At 47.7% G+C, this 20,165-nt stretch overlaps 2 protein-coding genes across 4 annotated transcripts; one reads left to right on the top strand and one right to left on the bottom strand.

Moving 5' to 3' along the window:
* Positions 1–2,184: 2,184 nt before the first annotated feature.
* On the bottom strand, positions 2,185–12,970 carry pgbd5 (piggyBac transposable element derived 5). 2 transcript variants are annotated; one of them, XM_086122538.1, is made up of 7 exons: positions 12,393–12,970; positions 9,850–10,280; positions 7,939–8,073; positions 7,052–7,232; positions 5,769–5,966; positions 4,931–5,036; positions 2,185–4,814 (listed from the first exon to the last, which is right to left on the bottom strand). In XM_086122538.1, exons 1-7 carry the CDS (start codon positions 12,802–12,804, stop codon positions 4,619–4,621), a joined length of 1,659 nt encoding a protein of 552 aa, XP_085978664.1. In that variant the 5' UTR covers positions 12,805–12,970; the 3' UTR covers positions 2,185–4,618. The 2 variants fall into 2 exon arrangements, with proteins under 2 accessions (XP_085978664.1, XP_085978665.1); XM_086122539.1 differs by lacking the exon at positions 12,393–12,970 and adding an exon at positions 10,808–11,124.
* An 872-nt stretch (positions 12,971–13,842) lies between these two features.
* On the top strand, positions 13,843–19,725 carry cog2 (component of oligomeric golgi complex 2). 2 transcript variants are annotated; one of them, XR_015102130.1, is made up of 19 exons: positions 13,843–14,010; positions 14,176–14,337; positions 14,529–14,594; positions 14,668–14,748; positions 14,848–14,951; positions 15,053–15,161; positions 15,239–15,418; positions 15,528–15,652; positions 16,150–16,276; positions 16,341–16,480; positions 16,632–16,693; positions 16,991–17,142; positions 17,227–17,412; positions 18,085–18,157; positions 18,262–18,404; positions 18,525–18,664; positions 18,737–18,941; positions 19,191–19,376; positions 19,584–19,725. XR_015102130.1 is itself a non-coding variant. In XM_086122713.1 (18 exons), exons 1-18 carry the CDS (start codon positions 13,954–13,956, stop codon positions 19,287–19,289), a joined length of 2,211 nt encoding a protein of 736 aa, XP_085978839.1. In that variant the 5' UTR covers positions 13,843–13,953; the 3' UTR covers positions 19,290–19,565. The 2 variants fall into 2 exon arrangements, 1 of the variants encoding a protein (XP_085978839.1); XM_086122713.1 differs by lacking the exon at positions 19,584–19,725 and having other exon boundaries at positions 19,191–19,565.
* The last annotated feature ends 440 nt before the right edge of the window (positions 19,726–20,165 follow it).

The raw sequence follows: 20,165 nt of genomic DNA, 5'->3' as shown, positions 1-20,165 counted from the left end.
AAAGAAAAAAAAAGACAAGAAATTCCTTGGAAAATATGAAACGTGAACTGCACAACTAATGTTACGATAAATATGTATGATTAGGGTTGACTTGGATATTTGACATTTGAGTGGAAAGAACTTTTCAAAAACTGCATACTTGTGTCCTTCGATGCCACGAGAGCGTTAAAAATAAAAACACAATTGGATGTTACCCTTCGTATATTCCTGTAATACACAGTAGCGCATGAACGATATTGTTACTCTTACATATAAAAACATTCAGACACTCGTCCTCCTTTTCTTGTGTTGGCATGGACATTAAATGTAACATTAAACAAAAAAATCCTTGCGTGTCACAAAAAGTAAATGAAGGCCTTTGCACACGATTGAGCAAGATATAATTTGCCATCGCACTTAGCAAAATGACTGCCCTGTTACGTAACTTGCGATGTGTCATTTTAAACACGAGCGACAACAATAAGCGTCTCGGTCGTAATCCTCGCTGTATTCTTTTGGAATACCATATAAGGCTTTCAGATTGTTTGTGACGCAACAAATATGGAGTCGGCGCTGCAATAGGCAGCCGGCTAACCTTGTGCTAACCTCGTGTACTTGTTCGTCGCATTGGGTGGAGGGCCCCAGACATCGTGGAGACGTCGGTTGTAAAGTTGGGAAAGTCTCATGAAAACACCGGCGCGCTTTTCATTCAGCTCGATGACTAATCTTTTATGATATCGTTTGAAAAAGAACAAAAAGGAAAGAAGGGGGGGGGGGCAACGCCCAATTCTGTTGCCGTCAGCCATTAAAGGTGATTTGGCAGGATTCATCTCTTAAAGAGGAAACCTGTTATGACGAATGTCTTTCCCCTTTGCTTTTTAATGTACACGATACAAAGGGAAGTATTGAGACACTTGAACTATTTACGCCCAAACGACCATAATTCAACAGCATTAAAGTACAGCAACATAGTTGGCCCGAGTGTTGGTACAAAACAATGTTTTATTCATTAAAAAGTATATTTAATAATATTAGAAGCCATTGTAACATTAGGCACAGTTTGCCCATCTGTCCTCAAACTATTTACACCTACGGACAACTTTGAGTCTTCAATGGGCCTAGCATCCTTGTTTTTGTGGAGGTGCAAACTTAGGCCACTGGGCCAGTGTGCTCATATTCAGGAGTATTAATTAATATTGCGCATGCAAAGCTAAACGATATTAAACTAAGCTCAGTTTTCATCTTTTAGCTAAGCTACGACATCAAGTTTAATGATTCACGCATGCATGCCAGTCCAACAGTGGCCTTCGTAAAACCTTTTTTTTAACTGCAATGCTCGAAGGGATATTTTAGTGTTCACACAAGTTGACCGCTCTATGATGAAAACGAATAAAAGTCAAATAAAATGACTCGGCATTTGAAGGCACGATCAACATTTCATTTGTGACTTCCCGCCCCTGTAGCCATGTTGCGTTGAGCAGCTATTGCGTTGAAGCTCCTTCCTTGAACGTGCAGGTGGACCTAGTCATATGGCCTGTAACCTTCTGCCATCTGCTGGTCATGTTGTGCAATATATTTGCTCTCATTTGTAAAATGTACAGCTCTGAAATACATTTCATTCATTTGAGTTTAGTATAACTATAAATTGAACTTGAACGGTTCATTCATTGTCATCCACCAGTGTATAAATGAAAAAAAAGAAAGAAAAACTTTAAATAAACGAATTTCCGAATGCCGAAGACTAAATGTTCGTGTGTTCACTTTATATGTTAGCATCGAGCTAGTGGACTTTTGCTACTCACTTTTATGATTTGTTTGAATTTTTTGGTGTTAATACAGTATAATTGTTCAAATTCTCCTTTGCCGTATGCTTTGTTTGAATTTGTTTTGTTCCGTGTTAAGGTAGCAGTTGTTTGAAGGTTTATATTTACTCTCACGTCCAAACTAATTTCTGCTAGCCGTTGGGTGTTTGCATTAAGCTAGCGGACTTTAATTAGATTATATTACATGATTTAGTTGTACGCTTCTATGTTTAATTCTAATTAAATAAATCAGGAGGGGGTAAAACTCCTTCAAAATGTTTTTCCTATGATCGATAGATTTCAGATCTTCACCAAGTGCAATTTGAGCTTGTTGAAATGTAAATACGTAATACTTAAAAAAAAAAAAAAAGAAGACGGCGACACAAGAGCCTCGTACAACTCATCACCACACACATTTCTGAAATTTATTTGGTCCAGTTATTGTACACATTTCAACCCAGTGTCAACAATACATGCGCGCGCACACACACACACACACACACACACACACACACGTCAGTGGGGCTCATCAGTTGCATGAGGGAAAAAAATGTTTTTGTTTTTTTCCCTTTGAACCATCTTTTACCATGTTACTTTTTTTCACCTCTCTTATGTGGCTGCTAAGATGTCATAACATTGAAGTCTACTTGATACCGATAGCACCCGTTTAGGAGATAAATAAGTCCATCAAGTGTATGTGTGTTAGTCTCTTAATAATGTCACATGTAGAGTGCGGTTAGTTAGCCACGGCGCCCTGAGCTCACTCTTATTTCATCGTCGGATCCGATTATTACACATCTCCACTGACTCGGCGGACCCGTAAGATAAAGCACTGCACAGATAAACGCACACACATATTCACATCACGTGGACAGCATCTCATGCCGCACGACGAGGGCGAGTTATTTCGTCATCATTTTGTGACTCTTTAAGGATATTAAACTGCGGGCGCCAAGCACATTTCGTCCCACGCATTCATTGAGTTTGAATGGGGCGCAAATCAAAAAGAAGAGGTGCTATGGGAAAGGAATGAGTCCATTTTTTTTTCAGCCACTAGATGGACCGTTCGGAACTCAAACACGGTAGATGATTTCAAAAATGGGATGATATGGGTTCTCATAAGGAGCAGTCGGAAGCACTGACCTCCATTTACAACCTAAATTGTAACTTTTGTTCCATGAAATGGTGTCATTTTATTCCCACAAGTCTATTCCTATTCATTTGCGAGCGTTTCTCTTGGCTGCATAACTTGAATCGGCCGTACTGTGCTGGCAGCTTTCAACTCAATAATGTCATGCTTCTTCAACCCGATGACATTTATCCTCACAGAACCAGTAAACTGGCCCTTGATGATGTCGGCAAGTTAGACTCTCAAGACATTTCTCCCCACATTAAAATATCTTGATATTTAGAATGTATTTGTTTTGAATGGTTTAGGTTTTTGACAGGTTATTAAAAAAAAAGTTTAACTTTAGCTCTTGGCCTCAACAAAATGTTTGTTTCTGTTGAGCCACAGTGAATGGTAAACTTACACACGGTAAACGACAGGGACAAAATACGCCAAGTATCGGGTCGCAAAGATTTATGTTAGTGCAAATGCTAATGCTAACACAAGCGCATTGATATTAATGTGTTGCCGATTCCGAGTGTGACCGTGGAGATTTCAGCCCAGTGAAACCGCAACGGCGTGTTAGTCAACAGACATGTTATTACACACAGTTTGTTGAATCTGAACTTTTGTGTATGTGGCCGGTGTCTTAACATTGACGTGAAGGTTACTGAAAGTGAGTACGGGACATTTTCATAGTTCTCACACACACATTCACACACACACAAGTGACGACAATGTTGCCTTGCAATAGTGATTCAAAAATAAAAATGACATTCTTGAGTCTGCGTAAACAAAATAGAAACACACGTAAAGTACTGTGACTAATTGATTGCAGCTAATTGATTGGCTGAATTTCTTACATCTATATGTACACAATCTTTCATTGTCAACGATAGCATCCACTTCGTTGTTTTTGGAAGCGTGAGTGCAAAAAATTAGTTACAACCTTTCCTGGAACCATTTTAACAACACATGATCATATTTAAACGGTGACGTGTTATGGAAAATGTCATTTTTAAATGTAACGCTGTCTGCCCACAAACAGTGTGTGAAATTAAACAAGGAATATATGTTTTTACCTGCCCATTTCTCAAACTGGTGTCTGTAAGTAACCCGGTTCTGCACTTTCTCCAGCTCATGACAAGATCTTCTAAGCTGGGTGAAGATCCAGAGCCACCTTCAAGCAATGGAGCCACACAGAAACAACAACATCCCCCCCCAAGCCAATAGGTAAGAATGTTGTTGTTGTTTTTTTGAAGTTGGAAAATGTGGAATTGTGGGAAAGTGAAAAAAAAAAAAAAGGTTCCCGAAATGTCCTGATTTTTGTGAATCTTTTGAAGTTCGAATGGTTTGAATAAAAATGAGAAACGATGATTTTTAGTGTCGTCCGCATTTAATGATCAAAAATGGGAAAGTACTCTGCGTTCGTCTCCGAAGCTTGTACCGGGGGCCTGAACACGCCCTTGATCTCATGTTCAGACAAACCTTACTGGTGTCCGACCTTCCGCCCCATCCCGCGACCCCCTTGCCCCCCCACTTCTGAAGTGATGTTGCGCATTCTATTTACAGTACAACGGATAAGGACCTGGGTACGAGTTGGCACTGCTTGAGCATGGTGACACACGCACAGTGTACAGGCGGGAGGAAGTGTGGCAATGTAAATGCGATTGTGGGTGTCGGCGAATGAAGAGTGTGTTTCGCGCCCCCCCCCCCCCCTCCGATTTCCTCACGGCGTGGGCGAGTCGTCGTCCACGTCCAGCAGCTCCTTCACCAGTCTCTCTCCGAACTGCGCTCGGCTGTAGCGCTTGGCGGCGTAAGCGTCGGACATCTTGTAGAGGACGTAGGCGTTGTTGATGGCGATGCTGATGCTCAGCCAGAAGACCTGCTGCCACGTTTTGTTGGGCTTGTGGAAGATGAAGTACCTGGCGGCACGCATGGACACACACGCAGCCCAAAGTTAATCGACGTGAGCCGCGATGCTCCGAAGGAATATTATCCAACGCGCAAAGGACGTTATTTTGCAACCGGGCTCGCATACTTGCTGAACTTGTCGTCGTATTTGCAGATGTAGCTGAGATGCGCGGCGAAGGCCTCCACCGCCAAGGGACACGGAACCTCGCCGCTTTTTCTCTTGATGATCAAACCTGACACAAATACGCGTGCAACAAAATCACGTTTTTGTGATGAGCGGTGGCCCCGGCAATGAGGAAAATCGATAGACTGTCCAAATGCTAATTCCGATCAAGTTGGGACGGTGTGTACAGCAAATAAAAACGCAGTACAATAATTTAGCATCTCCCTCGTTGCATTTTACGCTTCACAATGCGCCGCACATTTTCAATGGTCGACAGGTCTGGACTGCTGGCAGGCAAGTCGAGTACTCTTTCACTCTGAAGCAGTCTTATTGTAACACATTCAGAATGTGGCTTGGTATCGTCTCGCTAAAACAAGGAGGGGTGTCCCCTGTAAAACATTGTTGCCCCAAAACCTTCATCATCTCATCCACCTTTCAGCATGAATGGTGCCTTCACAGTTGCGCAAATGACCCTTGCCACGGGCTCTAACGCACCCCGATAACCATCACAGATGCTGACTTTTGACCTCGATGTTCACAAAACTCTGGATGGTCTGTTTCCTCAGAGGACACACGATGCTCATGATGCGGACTCGTCAGACCACAGCACCCTTTCCCACTTGGCCTCAATCCACCTCTGAGGAGTTAGGGGGTCAAGTCACGTCCATAGACAAAATGTGTTAACTGACAAGGGTTGCGCGAATTTTCCCAACATCACCGCAATTGGGGTTTGCACAAATCAAAGGAGTTTCCGTAAGTCGCGGATACCGCCGCTGTCTTCCCAAGTGGAGAAGAAGCCTACCTTGTTTAGTGGGCGAGTAGGCGTTGGTGAGGAACCTGAAGTGGCCCTTGTTGTACCAGCTGATGAGCGACATGCTGCCTTGCATCATCACCCGCCACTGGCCGCGCTGCGCCGGCGTGGAGCTGCACACCAGCATGCTCTGAGGCAGGCCCGTGCAGTCGCTCTTCCTGGTGCTCAGCAGACCGCAGCAAAAAATGTCTGCACGGGGACACAAGAACACTGACGCGGCCGGAAAAGCGCGCCGGTTGGCGTTCTTGTCGCCGTCGTTCCGCTTTGCTTCCCCTCCCTTCGTTTCTGTGTGTCGGCCTCGTTCATCCGGCCTGATCGAGTCGCGGTGTAACGGCCAAACGAGCATTGAAGTTGAGCTTTTGTCGGCTCTCTTTACGATGACAGAATAGTCTTGCGGCTTTGATTTGTCTCGAGTCCGCAGCTCAGCCAAATTGAGTTGTTGTTGTTTTTTTTTTGTGTGCGAAGCAAAAAATGGCCACGGAGCTCACTGAAGGGGTGTTCTTCCTTTGTGCCGAATCGCTTGATTCTAATCTTATCTGAGCGGCACACTGACCCACATCTGCTGTTGCGCACCAAAATAGATTTCGCTATCGTGACGGTGAACATCGCAGACATGTGTTGCCAAATATTTTTTAACTGTGGGTTAGAAATTCCTTGTAGAATTGTTCAAATCGCTGAAGACGCGTTGATTTGTTGGTTTTTTTAAAACGGACGATACTGACGGGGGAATTTCTTGCCGTCATCGATCCTGTTTTCTGCTTGACTCTTCCATTTCTTGCCATTTTGTGGAAACTGGGATTATGTGTGGAGTTTGCATGTTCTCCCCGGGCCTATGTGGGTTTTATCCGGGTACTGCGCTTTCCTCCCACATTCCAAAAACCTGCATGGCAGCCCGGTTGAACACTCCAAATTGTCCCAAAGTGTGAGTGTGAGCGCGGATGGTTGTTTGTCTTTGTGTGCCCTGCAATTGGCCGGCAACCGGTTCAGGGTGTCCTCGGCTACTGCCCGAAGACGGCTGGGATAGGCTCTGGCACCCCCCGCGACCCGTGTGAGGATAAAGCGGATCGGAAAATGGATATTTATTAGGTATTGCATCAATTGAATGCTTCTTTTAATATCTGATTTATCTGAACTTTTGTTGGTTCCTTTCCTTGATGTCTGAATGAAACTCGATTTCTCTCCTACACCGTTTCCATGTATCCCATTGGATGGGCTACATTAGAATGTCGTAGCGCAGTCGCAGAACGACGCCATTAGAGCGCCGAGTGACGCACCTTGCTTGCTGAACTCGCTGAAGAGGCCAAGACTCGTGATGGACGGCCCCGTGAAGACGATGGTGTTCTTGCCAGAGATGTTCTGGCACAGCTGCTTGGCCACCAGACTGTGCAGCTGAGGCTTGTTCTTCAGGGCGGCCAGGCCGTCCGCACCTTGGCCTTCTTTCAGATGAACCGAGATCTGTGCACACACAAAGGAAGAGGCGTCCCACCTTCTTGGCTTTTCTCGAGGAAATACGCTGCATTAGGCTGACGAGCCAACCTGGTAGTCTGCCTGTGGCTATCTTGCTAAGTGGCGGGTGTGGGTGTGTGTGTGTGTGGTGGGTAATGGAATCCGATCGATTGGCTCCATTAACTCATCTTACTTCCCTGTGTCTCGTCATCGGCACAAGTCAAAGCAGACACATCAGCCGACTGGTAATAATCAGTTCGAATTTTAATGTGTTTGCCGAATGACGTCGTCGCATGGTCTGGGTTCGCAGTCCCCGGTATATTTTGCGGATTGATTTATTGTATTGTATTTACTTTTGTACAGTTGCAACTATTTTGCTCTGCCTTGTGTTTGGTCGCACTCTCGACCACTAGAGGGCGGCACACTAGCTTGACAGTAAATCTGAAAGCCAAATAATGAAAACGGGACGTACTGTACCATCAGCCGGCCGAGTTTTTGCTGAAGCTTGTCACATCCTCTTTAATCCTGATTTTTCAGTACAGTGCAGTTGTATTTTAAGTTCCAGATTTGGCCCCCGGGCCAGGTGACACGTGGTTTACGCTGATGTTTCTCAAGAATCAGTGGGCTGGAGTTTATTTCTTAATTTTTTTTTAGTATTTTCAAATAAACCTGCACGTTGCTTTTTAATCTGTAGCGGACACACATCTGCACCTACCTGACAGATGAATCCGGTGGAGGTGCACTGTCGAACCCAAAGACTGAACTTCCTCTTCTTCCTCTTGCGCTGCTCGCGTTCTGTGCAGGTGCTGATGAAAACCGGGTCCTCGTCTATTAAGGGTTCGTGAAGAACCTGGAAAAGCAAAATCCCACTTCATGCATCGGATGAAACGACTTCCGCTCATCCCCTCGCTTGCACCGCTGCATCCAAAGGATGAATTTTAAAGTCTAAACATGGAGCGTTATGTAATTCCCCCCCCCCCTGTCCTGCATGTTTGTCCTGACGGTGGTGGGCTGCCGTGACGGTTACCATGGCAACCGCTCGGGTCGGCCGCCTCTTTTGTCCAAGACAAAAGTGTCCGAGCTGGTTTGCTGAACGTTGTTCGCTCCGATTAGACGCCGCTAATAATCAGCATGCTAATGCTTTAGCAAAAAAAAAACAAAAAACCCCCCCCCAAAAAACTACGTTGACAATATCGTACCATCATCTGCATGAGCTTCATCCTTCCTGTGGATCTTAAGTTGCCTTCTCCACTTCCATTAAGACCTTCCCTGCCAATTACTCCACTAAGGAGTGAGTACCGATTGAGAGAGAGAGAGAGAGAGAGAGCGCAAAATGACATTCGCCAGTCACTAGATTAGGTACAGCATCTCAAGGGAATTGGATCCAACGGGATTTTAGCAACAGCTCTCACCTCAGTGGAGTGCTGCAATCTGGAGCCACACCGATCATCGACATATTCTGAAATCAATACCCGTGTTTCTGACAGCATCAATCGGATCTGAGCAAAATGTCAACTTAATAATGGGGAAGCTTCAATCTTGAGCTTTCTGGGTCAAACTGAGGGAAACGGAGAGAGATGTTTGGACAGCCCTGACACCCGTTGCCATGGACGTCTTACAGATAAAATAGGATGGCCTAGATACGCGATTCTTCTCGTCTCACACGCACACACACAGTTTCCCATCAGAGCACGATGTGCATGCAGACTGTGCTCAGATTGGACGTTCCTTGCTTGCGGGGGACTCGCTTGGGCCGACCTCAATCAAGAGCACGTTTCTTTACGTTATCTCTTAAAAGGAAGTGCAAAGGGCAATTTCATTTTCTCAGCTAATGTGTAGAAATAAGACGAGCGAGACATAAACGTTCTTTAAACATAACTGCTTTGCTCCGAAGAAGACGGCTTTCGTTTGCTTCTCACCTGCGATTCTTCATCATTCCTTTTTTTTTTTTTTTTTTTAGTTAATCTTTGCCCACAATGGTTCACCATGTTTGGTGGCCAAAAAAAGCCTGAAAATAGTTTATATATTTTTTTGAAGAATAATTATTTGACCCAAAATCTCGCGAGACCTGCTGGAGTCTCTGATATCAATTTTGTGAGACGTTCTTATCCAGGGATGTTCCAAATTGTGTGACTTGAGGCTCATTTATACTCTGACCTTGGTCACCACATCCAGCAGATGGCGCTGTGGCCCCCCAAAAAAATTTGTGTCGTGTAAATCCAATTTCGGTTTCGTTTTTCAAGTGACGGAATCTGCCCGACGTGCTCCCGCCGCCTCTCCTTGTCCTTTGTCGTCCCTCTGCGGGGCAGTGAGCGCTCTGCCCCAAGGTGCCGAGGAACAAGCGCAAAATTGTTGCAGCAACTTTTTTTGCAGTCGCTTTTGAATTCTGCCACGCAACAAATACTCGTGCGAATGACACCAAAATGCGCGTGAGGAATTTGATTCGCAGTAACTTCGTAGCGGGCGGCGCAGTTCTGAGCTTCAGAATTCAGCTCTCCGTCATCGCCCACAATCGAAAACATTTGTGTTCGTTTCGGTGAAGACCCCGAATCGTCGACTTCGATGTGAATGCGAGACACTCCGTAGGCTGAATAAAGTCGTACGGGAACGACTGGTGCGCACCCACCTGGGTCTGCGAAGGCTTGAAGGTGCAGCTGAAAGCCTGCTGCAGCGAGTCCAGGAAGGGCTGGATCTTGTACAGGCCCTGGTTGCTTCCCTGTGAGGGCCTGAAGGCCACGATGTGGAAGTACTTGAGGATCTTCTCGAAGCGCGCCTGGCTCATCTTGAGCGCGATGCTGCGGTTGCCGAAAAAGCCCGAGCTCCAGATGCTCAGCACCGACTCGCAGTGGTGCACGCTGGTGGAGGTGACGAAGCCCAGGAAGGCCTTCATCTCCCGGGCCGTGACGGGACGCCAGCCCTCGTCCGAGCCGAAGCGCTCCTGGAACTTCTTGGCGTACATGTTGGTCTGCGTCACCATGTTTTGGATGCAGTTGTCCGGGACGAAGAGCTGGAAGAAGTCCACGGCGCTGGCGCTTGTCGGCATCTTCTGGGCGGGGCCTGCAAACGACACGTTGGGAAGAAGCACAGGTCAGCGACGGGGGGGCCTTCCTGGATCCGCTTGGGGAAGGACCGAGTGCACCTCTAATGTGTGACTTTGCCAGCAAACAACAGAGCATAAGCACCAAAAACTAATCTGCAAATAAGTGAAACCCCCATTGAAGAGAAGAACTTTGGACCGTAACATCTCGGTGACGAGCCCGACAATAATGCAGCGCAATGATGAGCAATTTCCAGGGGAAGGAGGTTCGGCGGCATCGAACTTCATATTAGGATTTGTCCCACGCATTTCCGATGCGCCGAATGCCTCCGCACACCAACACGCCACGAGTTGGCCTTCAGTGGCGTCGGCTAGGAAAACTAATAAGAGGCTGCCCACTTGAAGATCACGTGTAAGGGAGCAGCACGGGTGCAACGAACGAAGTAGCGCAGCGGCGTGGGCGATGGCTTCCGATCCTTCTGCATTTGCAATCCATTCGACTTGAAGGCTGCGAGTCGGATTCAGCCAAAAGAGAATTGTGACTCACCGAAGCATTTTCTTCCTCCTGGCTTGAACGAGTCGAGAGCAGTAGAAGCGGAGGAAGATAATGAAATGATTTTACGTGAGGCTGAGCAAAAAAAAAATATATATATATATGGCATTACTCGTCGCAACACGTTGCATAACCGACAGACGACCGTCAAAAGATGCCATACGGAGGCCGGCCGTAATCTCTTAAAAGCAAATGAATACTCCGGGTTTGAAATGCCCTACATCACCACCATCCAGCGGTTACGTCCCTTTATAATCTTGGACCTCCTTTCTCACTCTCGCACATGCCTGAGATCCAGATAAGGAAAAAAAACAACAACAGCTGGACTAATTGTAAAAACCACAAGAAAACCTGGGATGCTTTCAAACTGCCGCTTCCATGCCAAGTGGGAACCGCATGGAGTTTTTAAAAAAGAGGCCGACTTGATTTCTGGCTATTTGACGGCGGCTGATGATTTATGTACACGGCGCGAAACCTCCTGTGGCGGCGGGCTGTCACATCGATGCCAGTCGGCTGATGAAAAAGATGAGTGCCAACCTGCTCCGGGCTCACTTTAGCTGCAGGAGAAATTCATGGAGAAAAAAAAAAAAAAAAAAACGGTCGCTCCGAAGCGCGATAAGCACACGCCTTGTTCACTTGAGGTTTTTGCACTACGGTGTTGGCTGCATCCAACTAAGCATCCGGGTGGATGTCCGCCTCGTTGTGCAAATACACAACCGAGGCGGCGCAAAACGGCACACGCACCTGCCGCGTCTCCGTCGGGCAAACAGGAGCAGGATGCAAAGCGCCCTGGAAAACTTTGAATATCCAGCCAGCCGTACACGCCTTGTCTTGAGCGATTTGTCCCCCTTCGGGTCGCTATCAGGTGAGCTGGAACCCGTCGTGGCTGACTTAAGGACTGGTTGCCAGTCCATCGCATACTTTGAATGTTCCAGTCAACCCTTGCTATAGCGCAATTTTTTTTTTTTGCGCTAATCCTAGAATGGTCGCCGGACAATCCCACGGCACATAGAGGCAAGCAAATTCCCAGATAGAGTAACTTTATAGTCTTCAATGAACCTGCATGCGTATTTTTATTATACGGGAGGAAGCCGGAGTCCCCAGGGAAAACCACGAGCAATTGGGAGATTTGAAACCTGAATGTCAGCACCATGAGGCCCACCCGCAAATGTACAATGACAAAAGATAAATTGGATGAAGACAAAATGGAACGCGCCTTATTAAAAATGTCAGATCTGCATTAAATCATCAGTGTGGTGAAGTTCTACAACAGATGCCAAAATATTCGCATGGCCTCTCATTATTTTACACCGCTGCACTACACCACCCCATGTTCTATTTATTTCTATTTCATGCAATGTATGATTGCTTATGCCAGAAAGGGGGGGGGGGACCACACAGCGGGCATGCAACAACATAAGTATCACAGCATCAAAGGAGAAATTAATGATGCAATGTCATCTTCCCCACCCTTCCAACACACACACGCGCGCCCGCGTAATGTCAAACGAGCTCCAGTTGCCGTCATAAAACGTGATAGCGGTGCGAGTGACAAGTGACCTTTCTCATCCCTCCTCACCGTAAGAGCCTTTAAACGGCGGCACGGTGACATCCTGCAGGCTCTCCGTCCAGCCCTCCTCCTCGGCTTGGCTCCGGGACAGAGCGCCGGGCGGGCCGGGACTGCCTCCCCCCGCTCCCCCGCCGTGGGAGCTCTCTCTGTCGGCGCGTCTCTGGCGATGGGGGTGGAAGTGGTGCGCATGATGATGCTGATGGTGGTGGTGGTGGTGGTGATGGTGGTGGTGGAGGTGTTCCTCATCGCCCGCCTCGGCTATGTAGTTGTCCGAGTCCGAGTCTCCGGAGGTGCTGTAGAACGGGTTGTCGCTGCTGTCGTCTCCCGACTCGCCGAAGACGTCGTCGGATATCTGCAGGCTCTCGTAGCGGGAGCGGGCCGCCTCCAGGAGGGACAGCGCCTTCCGGCCGCACTCTGCCATCTCGCTCCCTCTGCGGCGGCGCTGGTGCTGGGATGATCCACTCGCTCCCTCCTCCCTCTCGCCCTCCTACGCGGAAGTCGTCACGATCTCGCAGGAAAGCGCAAGGCGCCACCTTTCACTCTTCGGGGATGGATCGGGAGCACCTGCCTCGAGGAGCCGGGGCTGGCCCGCCTTCAAGATTCTGGAACGTTTACGCCCCCTGGTGAGCACAAACTAATGGTGCGGTCAAATCATCTGGGAAATGTGAAAACGACCCCACCTCAACGCATACAACTGACATTTTCTGCCCCCACGGCCCAGCCCACGTGAAATTCAAAATAGTCCAGGCACAAACCACAGAAACATACCCTTATTGTTTGTCCAAAGACAGAATGTAATATCAGCTATGCATTTTTAAAATCTCGCTTTTTGGTCAATTATTCCCAACCAGCCTGCCAGAAAGAAATTGGCCAATTTATGTACAGCGACATATAGTGACACGGATGAAGCGTTAAAAATGATGATACCGTGAAATTATTTTAGGATAAACAACAACAACACAAAGAAGCCAAGTCGTGAATGGTCTACTTGTATATTTGACTTTTGTTGCTTCTCATAAAAATATGAAACACACTTTTCTCCGGCTACCCTGTGTTCCTCGAACGTGTCATTTACAACCCCGTATCCCGTTGGGAGCTGCAGTGGCTTTTCTTGCTGCATTGCCCGACAGTGTTACAGCCCTGTAAGATTTATTCCCTCGTATAATGTCACATAGAGAAGAGGCTGTAGTCCAATATTTACGATTCATTTGGCACATGTATATTTATAGCATGCAGAAGAGGATACGTCTGGTCTACGGCCGTTACAGACTGTGCGACAGTTGAGAAACATAAAGAGTAAAGCTTTGTTTTGGTTTTTAAATATGTTTTTTTGTCATTATGTTTTTTCTCTAAATCATATTTTGTAATCCAGGCATTTTCCCTTCTCGGTTTACGATGTCATTGCAGTACCACGTTGCAGTTATCCGGCGCCCTCTCCAAAGCGCTGTGGTTGTCCAAAATGATTGTTTCTTCTTCGTTGGTCTTGTGCCATGTTGGCGGAAGTAACTGCAAACACTAGCAGGTGTCTTGTTTTTCTTGCTTCTGTTCTTGCTGGTTTGTAAAATTTATCATGAATTTACCAAAGGGTCCCGATTCTCTATGCTTCGACAAGGACGTTTTTATGAAGGTACGTGTTCGTCTTTTATTATTTTAGTCGACCGTAGATTAGCTAGCTTTAGCTAAATAGCGAATAGACAGCGGCTACAGCGATAGCCGATGCAAAACGTGATGATGCGCTCTTTCTCTAGAAACGGCGTCATCACGAGAGTGGTTGTTGTTAATGTGTCCTCAGGATGACTTTGACGTGGACCAGTTCGTGGCCGAGTGTCGGAAGCAGGTGCAGCTGGAGGAGATGAGAGAGGACCTGGAGCTCTACTACAAGCTGCTCAAGACAGCCATGGTGGAGCTCATCAACAAGGACTATGCTGACTTTGTCAACCTCTCCACCAATCTGGTGAGCACTTATTGCGTCATTTTGGCTTTGTAGTATTTGGTGGTGAAACCCGTTGGGTGATTTCGGCCCTGCTGCGAATATGTCAAATCCTCCGAGATCTCCTGTGTTGTGGTGTAAGATTAACTTTGAATTGAATTGTTGCTGCTGAACCTACCACAGCCTCAAACATGTCTTTGATTATCGTGTCCCAGGTGGGGATGGACAAAGTCCTCAATCAGCTCTCTGTGCCACTGGGACAGCTACGGGAGGAGGTCATGGTATGTGTGTTAGTTCAATACGTAGTCAGAGTACCACTCATTAAATGAGCGTTGACGAATGTCTTCGGCGCAGAGCCTTCGGTCGTGCGTCAGCGAAGTGATACAAGCCATAGACCTGCAGCTGTCCAAACAGGAAGACCTGCAGAAAAAAAAGGTTGGCGCCTTACATTCTTATGCGATGATGCGTTCAACCATTCAAGATAGTGATTTTCAACGTCTTTTGATTTCCATTGCATTCCGTTTCGTCCGCCAGGTTTGCGTCCTGAGGCTGATCCAGGTGGTGCGCTCGGTGGAAAAGATTGAGAAAATCCTCAACTCACAAAACCCCAAAGAGTCCAACTCATTGGAAAGCGACAGGTGTCACACGTCCTTCCGTATCTTTTGCGTAACGTTCGTCTTCGGCCGTGTCCTAAATTGATGACCTCATATGTATGTCTTACCTTTCCGTCCGTGTTCAGTCCCTTGTTAGCGGGTCAGATCTTGGAGCGAATCGCCACCGAGTTCAACCAGCTTCAGTTCCACGCCGTGCAGAGCAAAGGCATGCCCCTGCTGGACAAAGTCAGACCCGTGAGTGTTGATCCAGCCCCTCCGAAAACATCTTGTTGTCGAGATCCTCCTCCGACGTTTGCGCGGGCCCCCTCCAGCGCATCGCAGGCATCACGTCCATGCTGCAGCAGTCGCTGGAGGGTCTGCTCATCGAGGGCCTGCGGACATCCAGTGTGGACATGGTGCGTCACTGCCTCAGGACCTACGCCACCATCGACAAGACGCGAGACGCCGAGGCGCTGGTGGGACAAGTTCTGATCAAGCCCTTCATGGATCAGGTCAATACTCTCACATGTAACTTTGGCCACATGTAAGGGAAGGTACCGCTGTACCCAAAGTGTGCGTGTGCGTGTGTGACAAGTCATCCCTACCGCCTTCGGTTGGCAGGTGATTGTGGAGGACGTGGTCAAATCCAGTCCCAACGGTCTTCAGGCGATGTACTCGAGGCTGCTGGAGTTTGTTCCGCATCACTGCAGACTCTTGAGAGAAGTGACCGGAGGAGCCATATCCAGGTTAGTCAGGATGTGTCGTCCAATCGTAAAGTTGTGTCTTAACATGCACATGCCAGCCGTGTGGGCATGCAAGCAACTCGCCGAGCACGGGAAGTGCTTTGGAACATTTATTTGTCTGCATTTGGTACACGACGACCGCTAACTCGTGTTGAGTCACTCAACATGCAGAGCAGCCGGTCCTGTCGACACTTTTGCTCTGGGACACCCACGTCACTCACCCGGCCGGGGCCCCGCCTTTGAAAGCCATACGCACTCAAAATCTGAGCTACAGCAGTGCAACTTGAGGATGGTGGCCCCAAGTGGACAAAAAATATCATCATCTAGTGTAAAAATTGAGTTCTTTTGAAAAGCACTTCACAAACTAAATACTAAGATCTGCACCTCAAATACGTATATCTTTAAACATGCAAATTGTTTTTTTAATTTACTCAATAATTGGGTTAAATATCACACTCAACAAATACTAGATATGACCGGACGTTCCTTCTTCTCCCCAGCGACAAAGCCGACATTGTTCCCGGCTACGACTTCCTGGTCAACTCGGTGTGGCCCGAGATGGTGAAAGGCATCGAGGAGCGGCTGTCTTACCTCTTCAACCCCGGAAACCCCGACATTTTCTACGAGGTACTGCGGACGGGACAAACGGCGTCCGTTTTCCCCTCCTCACCTCGCCGTTCTTCGTTTCTAGCGTTACTGCGCCAGCACGGAGTTCGTGCGGCGGTTTGAGCGCCAGTGCAGCTCGCAGGCCAGCGTGAAGCGACTCCGAGCGCACCCGTCGTACGCGGCCTTCCACAATAAATGGAACCTGCCCGTCTACTTTCAGCTCAGGTAACCACGTGGCGCAAAGCTCTTACATATTTATGAAAATGTATCTGATTGGAATTTTGAGCTCCAGTTTAAAATAAATAAATAGATAGAAGTATAATGAATTAGCCTGAGATTTTCATTTGCTGAGCTTGCTCCTCGAATGCTTTTCCAGGTACAAGGAGATAGCGGGAAGCTTGGAGAACGCCTTCAGTGACGGCTTACGGGCGGCGCCGGGTGCGTGCCTTGGATTCCCTTTCATCCTTTTTTTAAAAATTTTTTTTGCTCTCATTTGGGATGTGTGTCATGTTGGGATCAACAGAATCGAAAACCCCCCAAATCAGCCGATTTTGTTCGCAATGATTTAAAAACCTTTTTTTTTTTTTTTTTAGCATTTACAGCTCTCACATGTTTTAAAAAGTATTTAAACGCACTTTTAAAATAACCCGTTTAGAAGACGCCACATCCTGAGATTTTCTTTCTGCGTATCGGCAAATAACACTCGGACGTGTTTTGCGTGCGCATCCGCCCCAGCCGGCGGCGCGTACCACCTGCAGGCGACGGCGTCGTTGTGGTCTTGCCTGGTGCGCTGCTGGTCCGACCAAGTCTACCTGCCGCCGCTGGCTCATCGCTTCTGGAAGCTCACGCTGCAGCTCTACTCGCGATACGCCACCTTCCTGAACGAGGTCGGCGTTTGATTGTTGGGAGGGGGGGGGGGGGGGCATCAGTGGCCATCGCAAGACTTGTTGATGGTTTGGCTTTGCGAGCAGGCGCTGAGCAAGACCACTCCGCCCGAGGCGAGCAAAGAGCCCAGCAGGCCCCTCCCCAGCTCGGCGTCGTCCACCTCCAGCAGGACGTCCGTCGAGGAGACGGGCAGCGAGAGCGGGAGTCCCGCCTCGCTGTCCACCAAACAGCTGGTCCACATCGCAGCCGACGTCCAAAAATTGCAGGAGCAGGTAAGCGCGACGATGAGGAGGGGGGTTAGCATCGGCCACTTCATTAGGGACACCCGCGTGGTCCAACGAGACCCAAAACCGGAGCCGTGTTCAAATTCAAGCTCCCTCTAGCAGTTTCGTTACTAGTTTTCTATCGTTGCTGTTGAGCTAGTCGCACATTTTTTTTTATGGCGTTTAATAATATGAATGTATATTTTGTATACGCGCATGGTGAGAATTTATATTATCTTAATGGACGCTCCCTTTGCGGTACTGTTGCATAAAATGACTCATGTTGTAATTTCTGAATAATAAGGTATGTGTTTAATTTTGGATTCGTGAGGTTTAAAAAAAAAATTGGAATTTATTCATGTATTTAATATATTTTGAAAGATGGAACAAGAATTACACACCACGCCGTCATATTTTCATACGACAGATTTTTTTTTGTTTAAAAAACAAAACAAAATTGTCCCCAAAAAAGTATATATGGTCTTCATTTTAAAAAATGTGTGTGACATCACAATAAAATAAATCAAATTGTAAAATGTATTCAGTGTTCGAAATAAATGAAATCAACTGTCCCGTGGCCGTCAACATCTGTCTCACAGGAAAGTCGTTCTTTGCAGCACCCTGCAGACTGTGCTTTTTTTTTTTTTTTAAATGTTAAATTGTTTCCCTCTTGTCGTTTAGTTCCCGCAAGTGTCCGAAATGGTCAGACAACGATTACAAGCCATCGGCTTCACAAACGTTCTCGTTGTGGAAGGCAAGTGCCAATCATTCCGTTGTCAGCGTATCCTTTCAACTTCTCGATCGGTCGTCTTTGACGACGAGCCATTTGAAGGAACCTCTCTTGTGTTTTCCCCAAAGAGGCCTTAGCGGACTCCAAGGCGGGCCTCTCCGGTAGCATCTGCGCCCTCAGCTCCCGCATGACCCAACACCTGAGCGAGCGCAGCTGCCGCTTCCTGAAGAGCGCCTCCGAGGTGCCCCGACTCTACCGCAGGACCAATAAGGTCGGTGGAACTGCGGCGCGCGCCGCCCCGGCGCGCGCCGCCCCGACGTGTGCCGGCCCGACGTGCGCCAGCCCGACGTGTGCCGTTGAGCGTGCCCGATTCTTGTTTTCGTGTGACTAGGAGGTGCCCGTGAGAGCGTCGGCGTACATGGACAACGCCTTGCGGCCGTTACATCAGCTGCTGAGCGACTCGTCGGGCCTGGTGGACGCGGCCACGGCGCGCCATTGGCTGACGGCCACGCTTTCAGAATGCACGCAGAGGTGAGCGCGCGCGCGCACAATCAGGGTTTCATTAATTAACCGTGACTTGGTACACAAACGTGTGTGCGCTAGGTACTACGAGACCATTTCTGAGGTTCTGAGCTCGGTGCGAAAGATGGAAGAGAGTCTGAAGCGACTGAAGCAAGCCAGGAAGGGAGCCGCCGCCGCTACCGTTGGTGTTGGCGGCGGCGGTGCGGCCGCCACTAACGGCGGCCCGTCGGACGACACCAAGATCCGCCTTCAGCTGGCTCTGGATGTGGAGTACTTGGCGGAACAGGTGGGTTGCAAACTGTTAGCTTCATGCTAACACAGGATGCGAAATGCCCACGACAGAGCTAAGTTTGCATCAATGTTATGCTAAATGCGAACATTCAAACAGCTGCTGTTCACATACGGAGCTGCAAAAAATAAAAAATACAAACGGTCAATCTTGCGTATTTAAAGAGCAAAATGTTACAGGAAACCGTGTCATTTCATCGAACCGAATCCGCACCGTCCAAATGAAACGTTTTTGCGTTTCCCTCAGATGGAGCGGATGGGCGTGGAGCCTGCGGACGTGTCCATGTTGTCCAGCCTCCTGGAGCTGGTGAAGGAGGCCCGAGAGCTCGCCGAACACAGCGCGTGAAAACGCGCTGACGCCGTACCCTAAAAGGAGACAACTTGGGAGAGGGACGCAAAGCTCGATTGGACGCGCCTCCTCAATCAGGTTGCGTCACATGAGCGGAAGCGCGAGCGGCGTCCGTTTTGTGCACGGGGCGCTCGATGCAAACGAGCCAACCGACTGCTCGCTTTGCATAATGCAAATAGAATTTTTCAGCGGCATATTGAAAATCAATTTGTGAGCCGAGAGCTGAATGTTGCGGAGTTTCCAAGCCCTAAAGCGACTCAAAAAAGGCGGGGGGGGGGGGGGTTCAACATGGCACGTGCGGACTGGAGCTCACTGGCACTCACTTTGAAATGGAATCTTGATGTCAAACACGAAGGCAACTTGGAAAACCCCAAACCGCGGTGTCACTTTTTTTGTTTTGTTTTTGGAAATAAATTAACAATCATTTTCTGTCTCTCGGCTTTGTCTCAATGCCTATGACCTGCCACACCTTTTCAGTTATTGTCCCAATCCCGAGCTTGACCACGTTTTAAACCCTACGTTTCAAACCCTAATCCTCAGTCTTGAAAGTAGGGTTTAAAAGTCGGGTTGGGGTTTCAAAGAGTTTAAAACCCAGAGATGAAAGTCCTCCGTATTTTCCCGGAATTCCGGGTTTTTCACATTTTTATGAAAATCTCTCCGGAAAATTTGCCTAAAATTAATCCGAATATTAGTTGAAAACATTGAACGAAGACGCATTCGAGTTCGTTGTTTTGCTTTCACGAGCGTAGCCATGTTGAGACACTAACACTAGTAACAGTAAAGATATTTTCGTCTCTTTATAAACACATTCGCTAAACTCCAGTGGAACGAATAAAAGACACTGGACAAGACAGTTGTCGTAAAAATATATAT

The sequence above is a fragment of the Hippocampus guttulatus genome, chromosome 10 (assembly GCF_054856545.1).
Source record: "Hippocampus guttulatus isolate MCC_2025c chromosome 10, RoL_Hgut_1.0, whole genome shotgun sequence".
Lineage (NCBI taxonomy): Eukaryota > Metazoa > Chordata > Actinopteri > Syngnathiformes > Syngnathidae > Hippocampus > Hippocampus guttulatus.
Note: the sequence above shows the minus strand (reverse complement) of the source record. Positions and strands in the feature narration are given on the sequence as shown.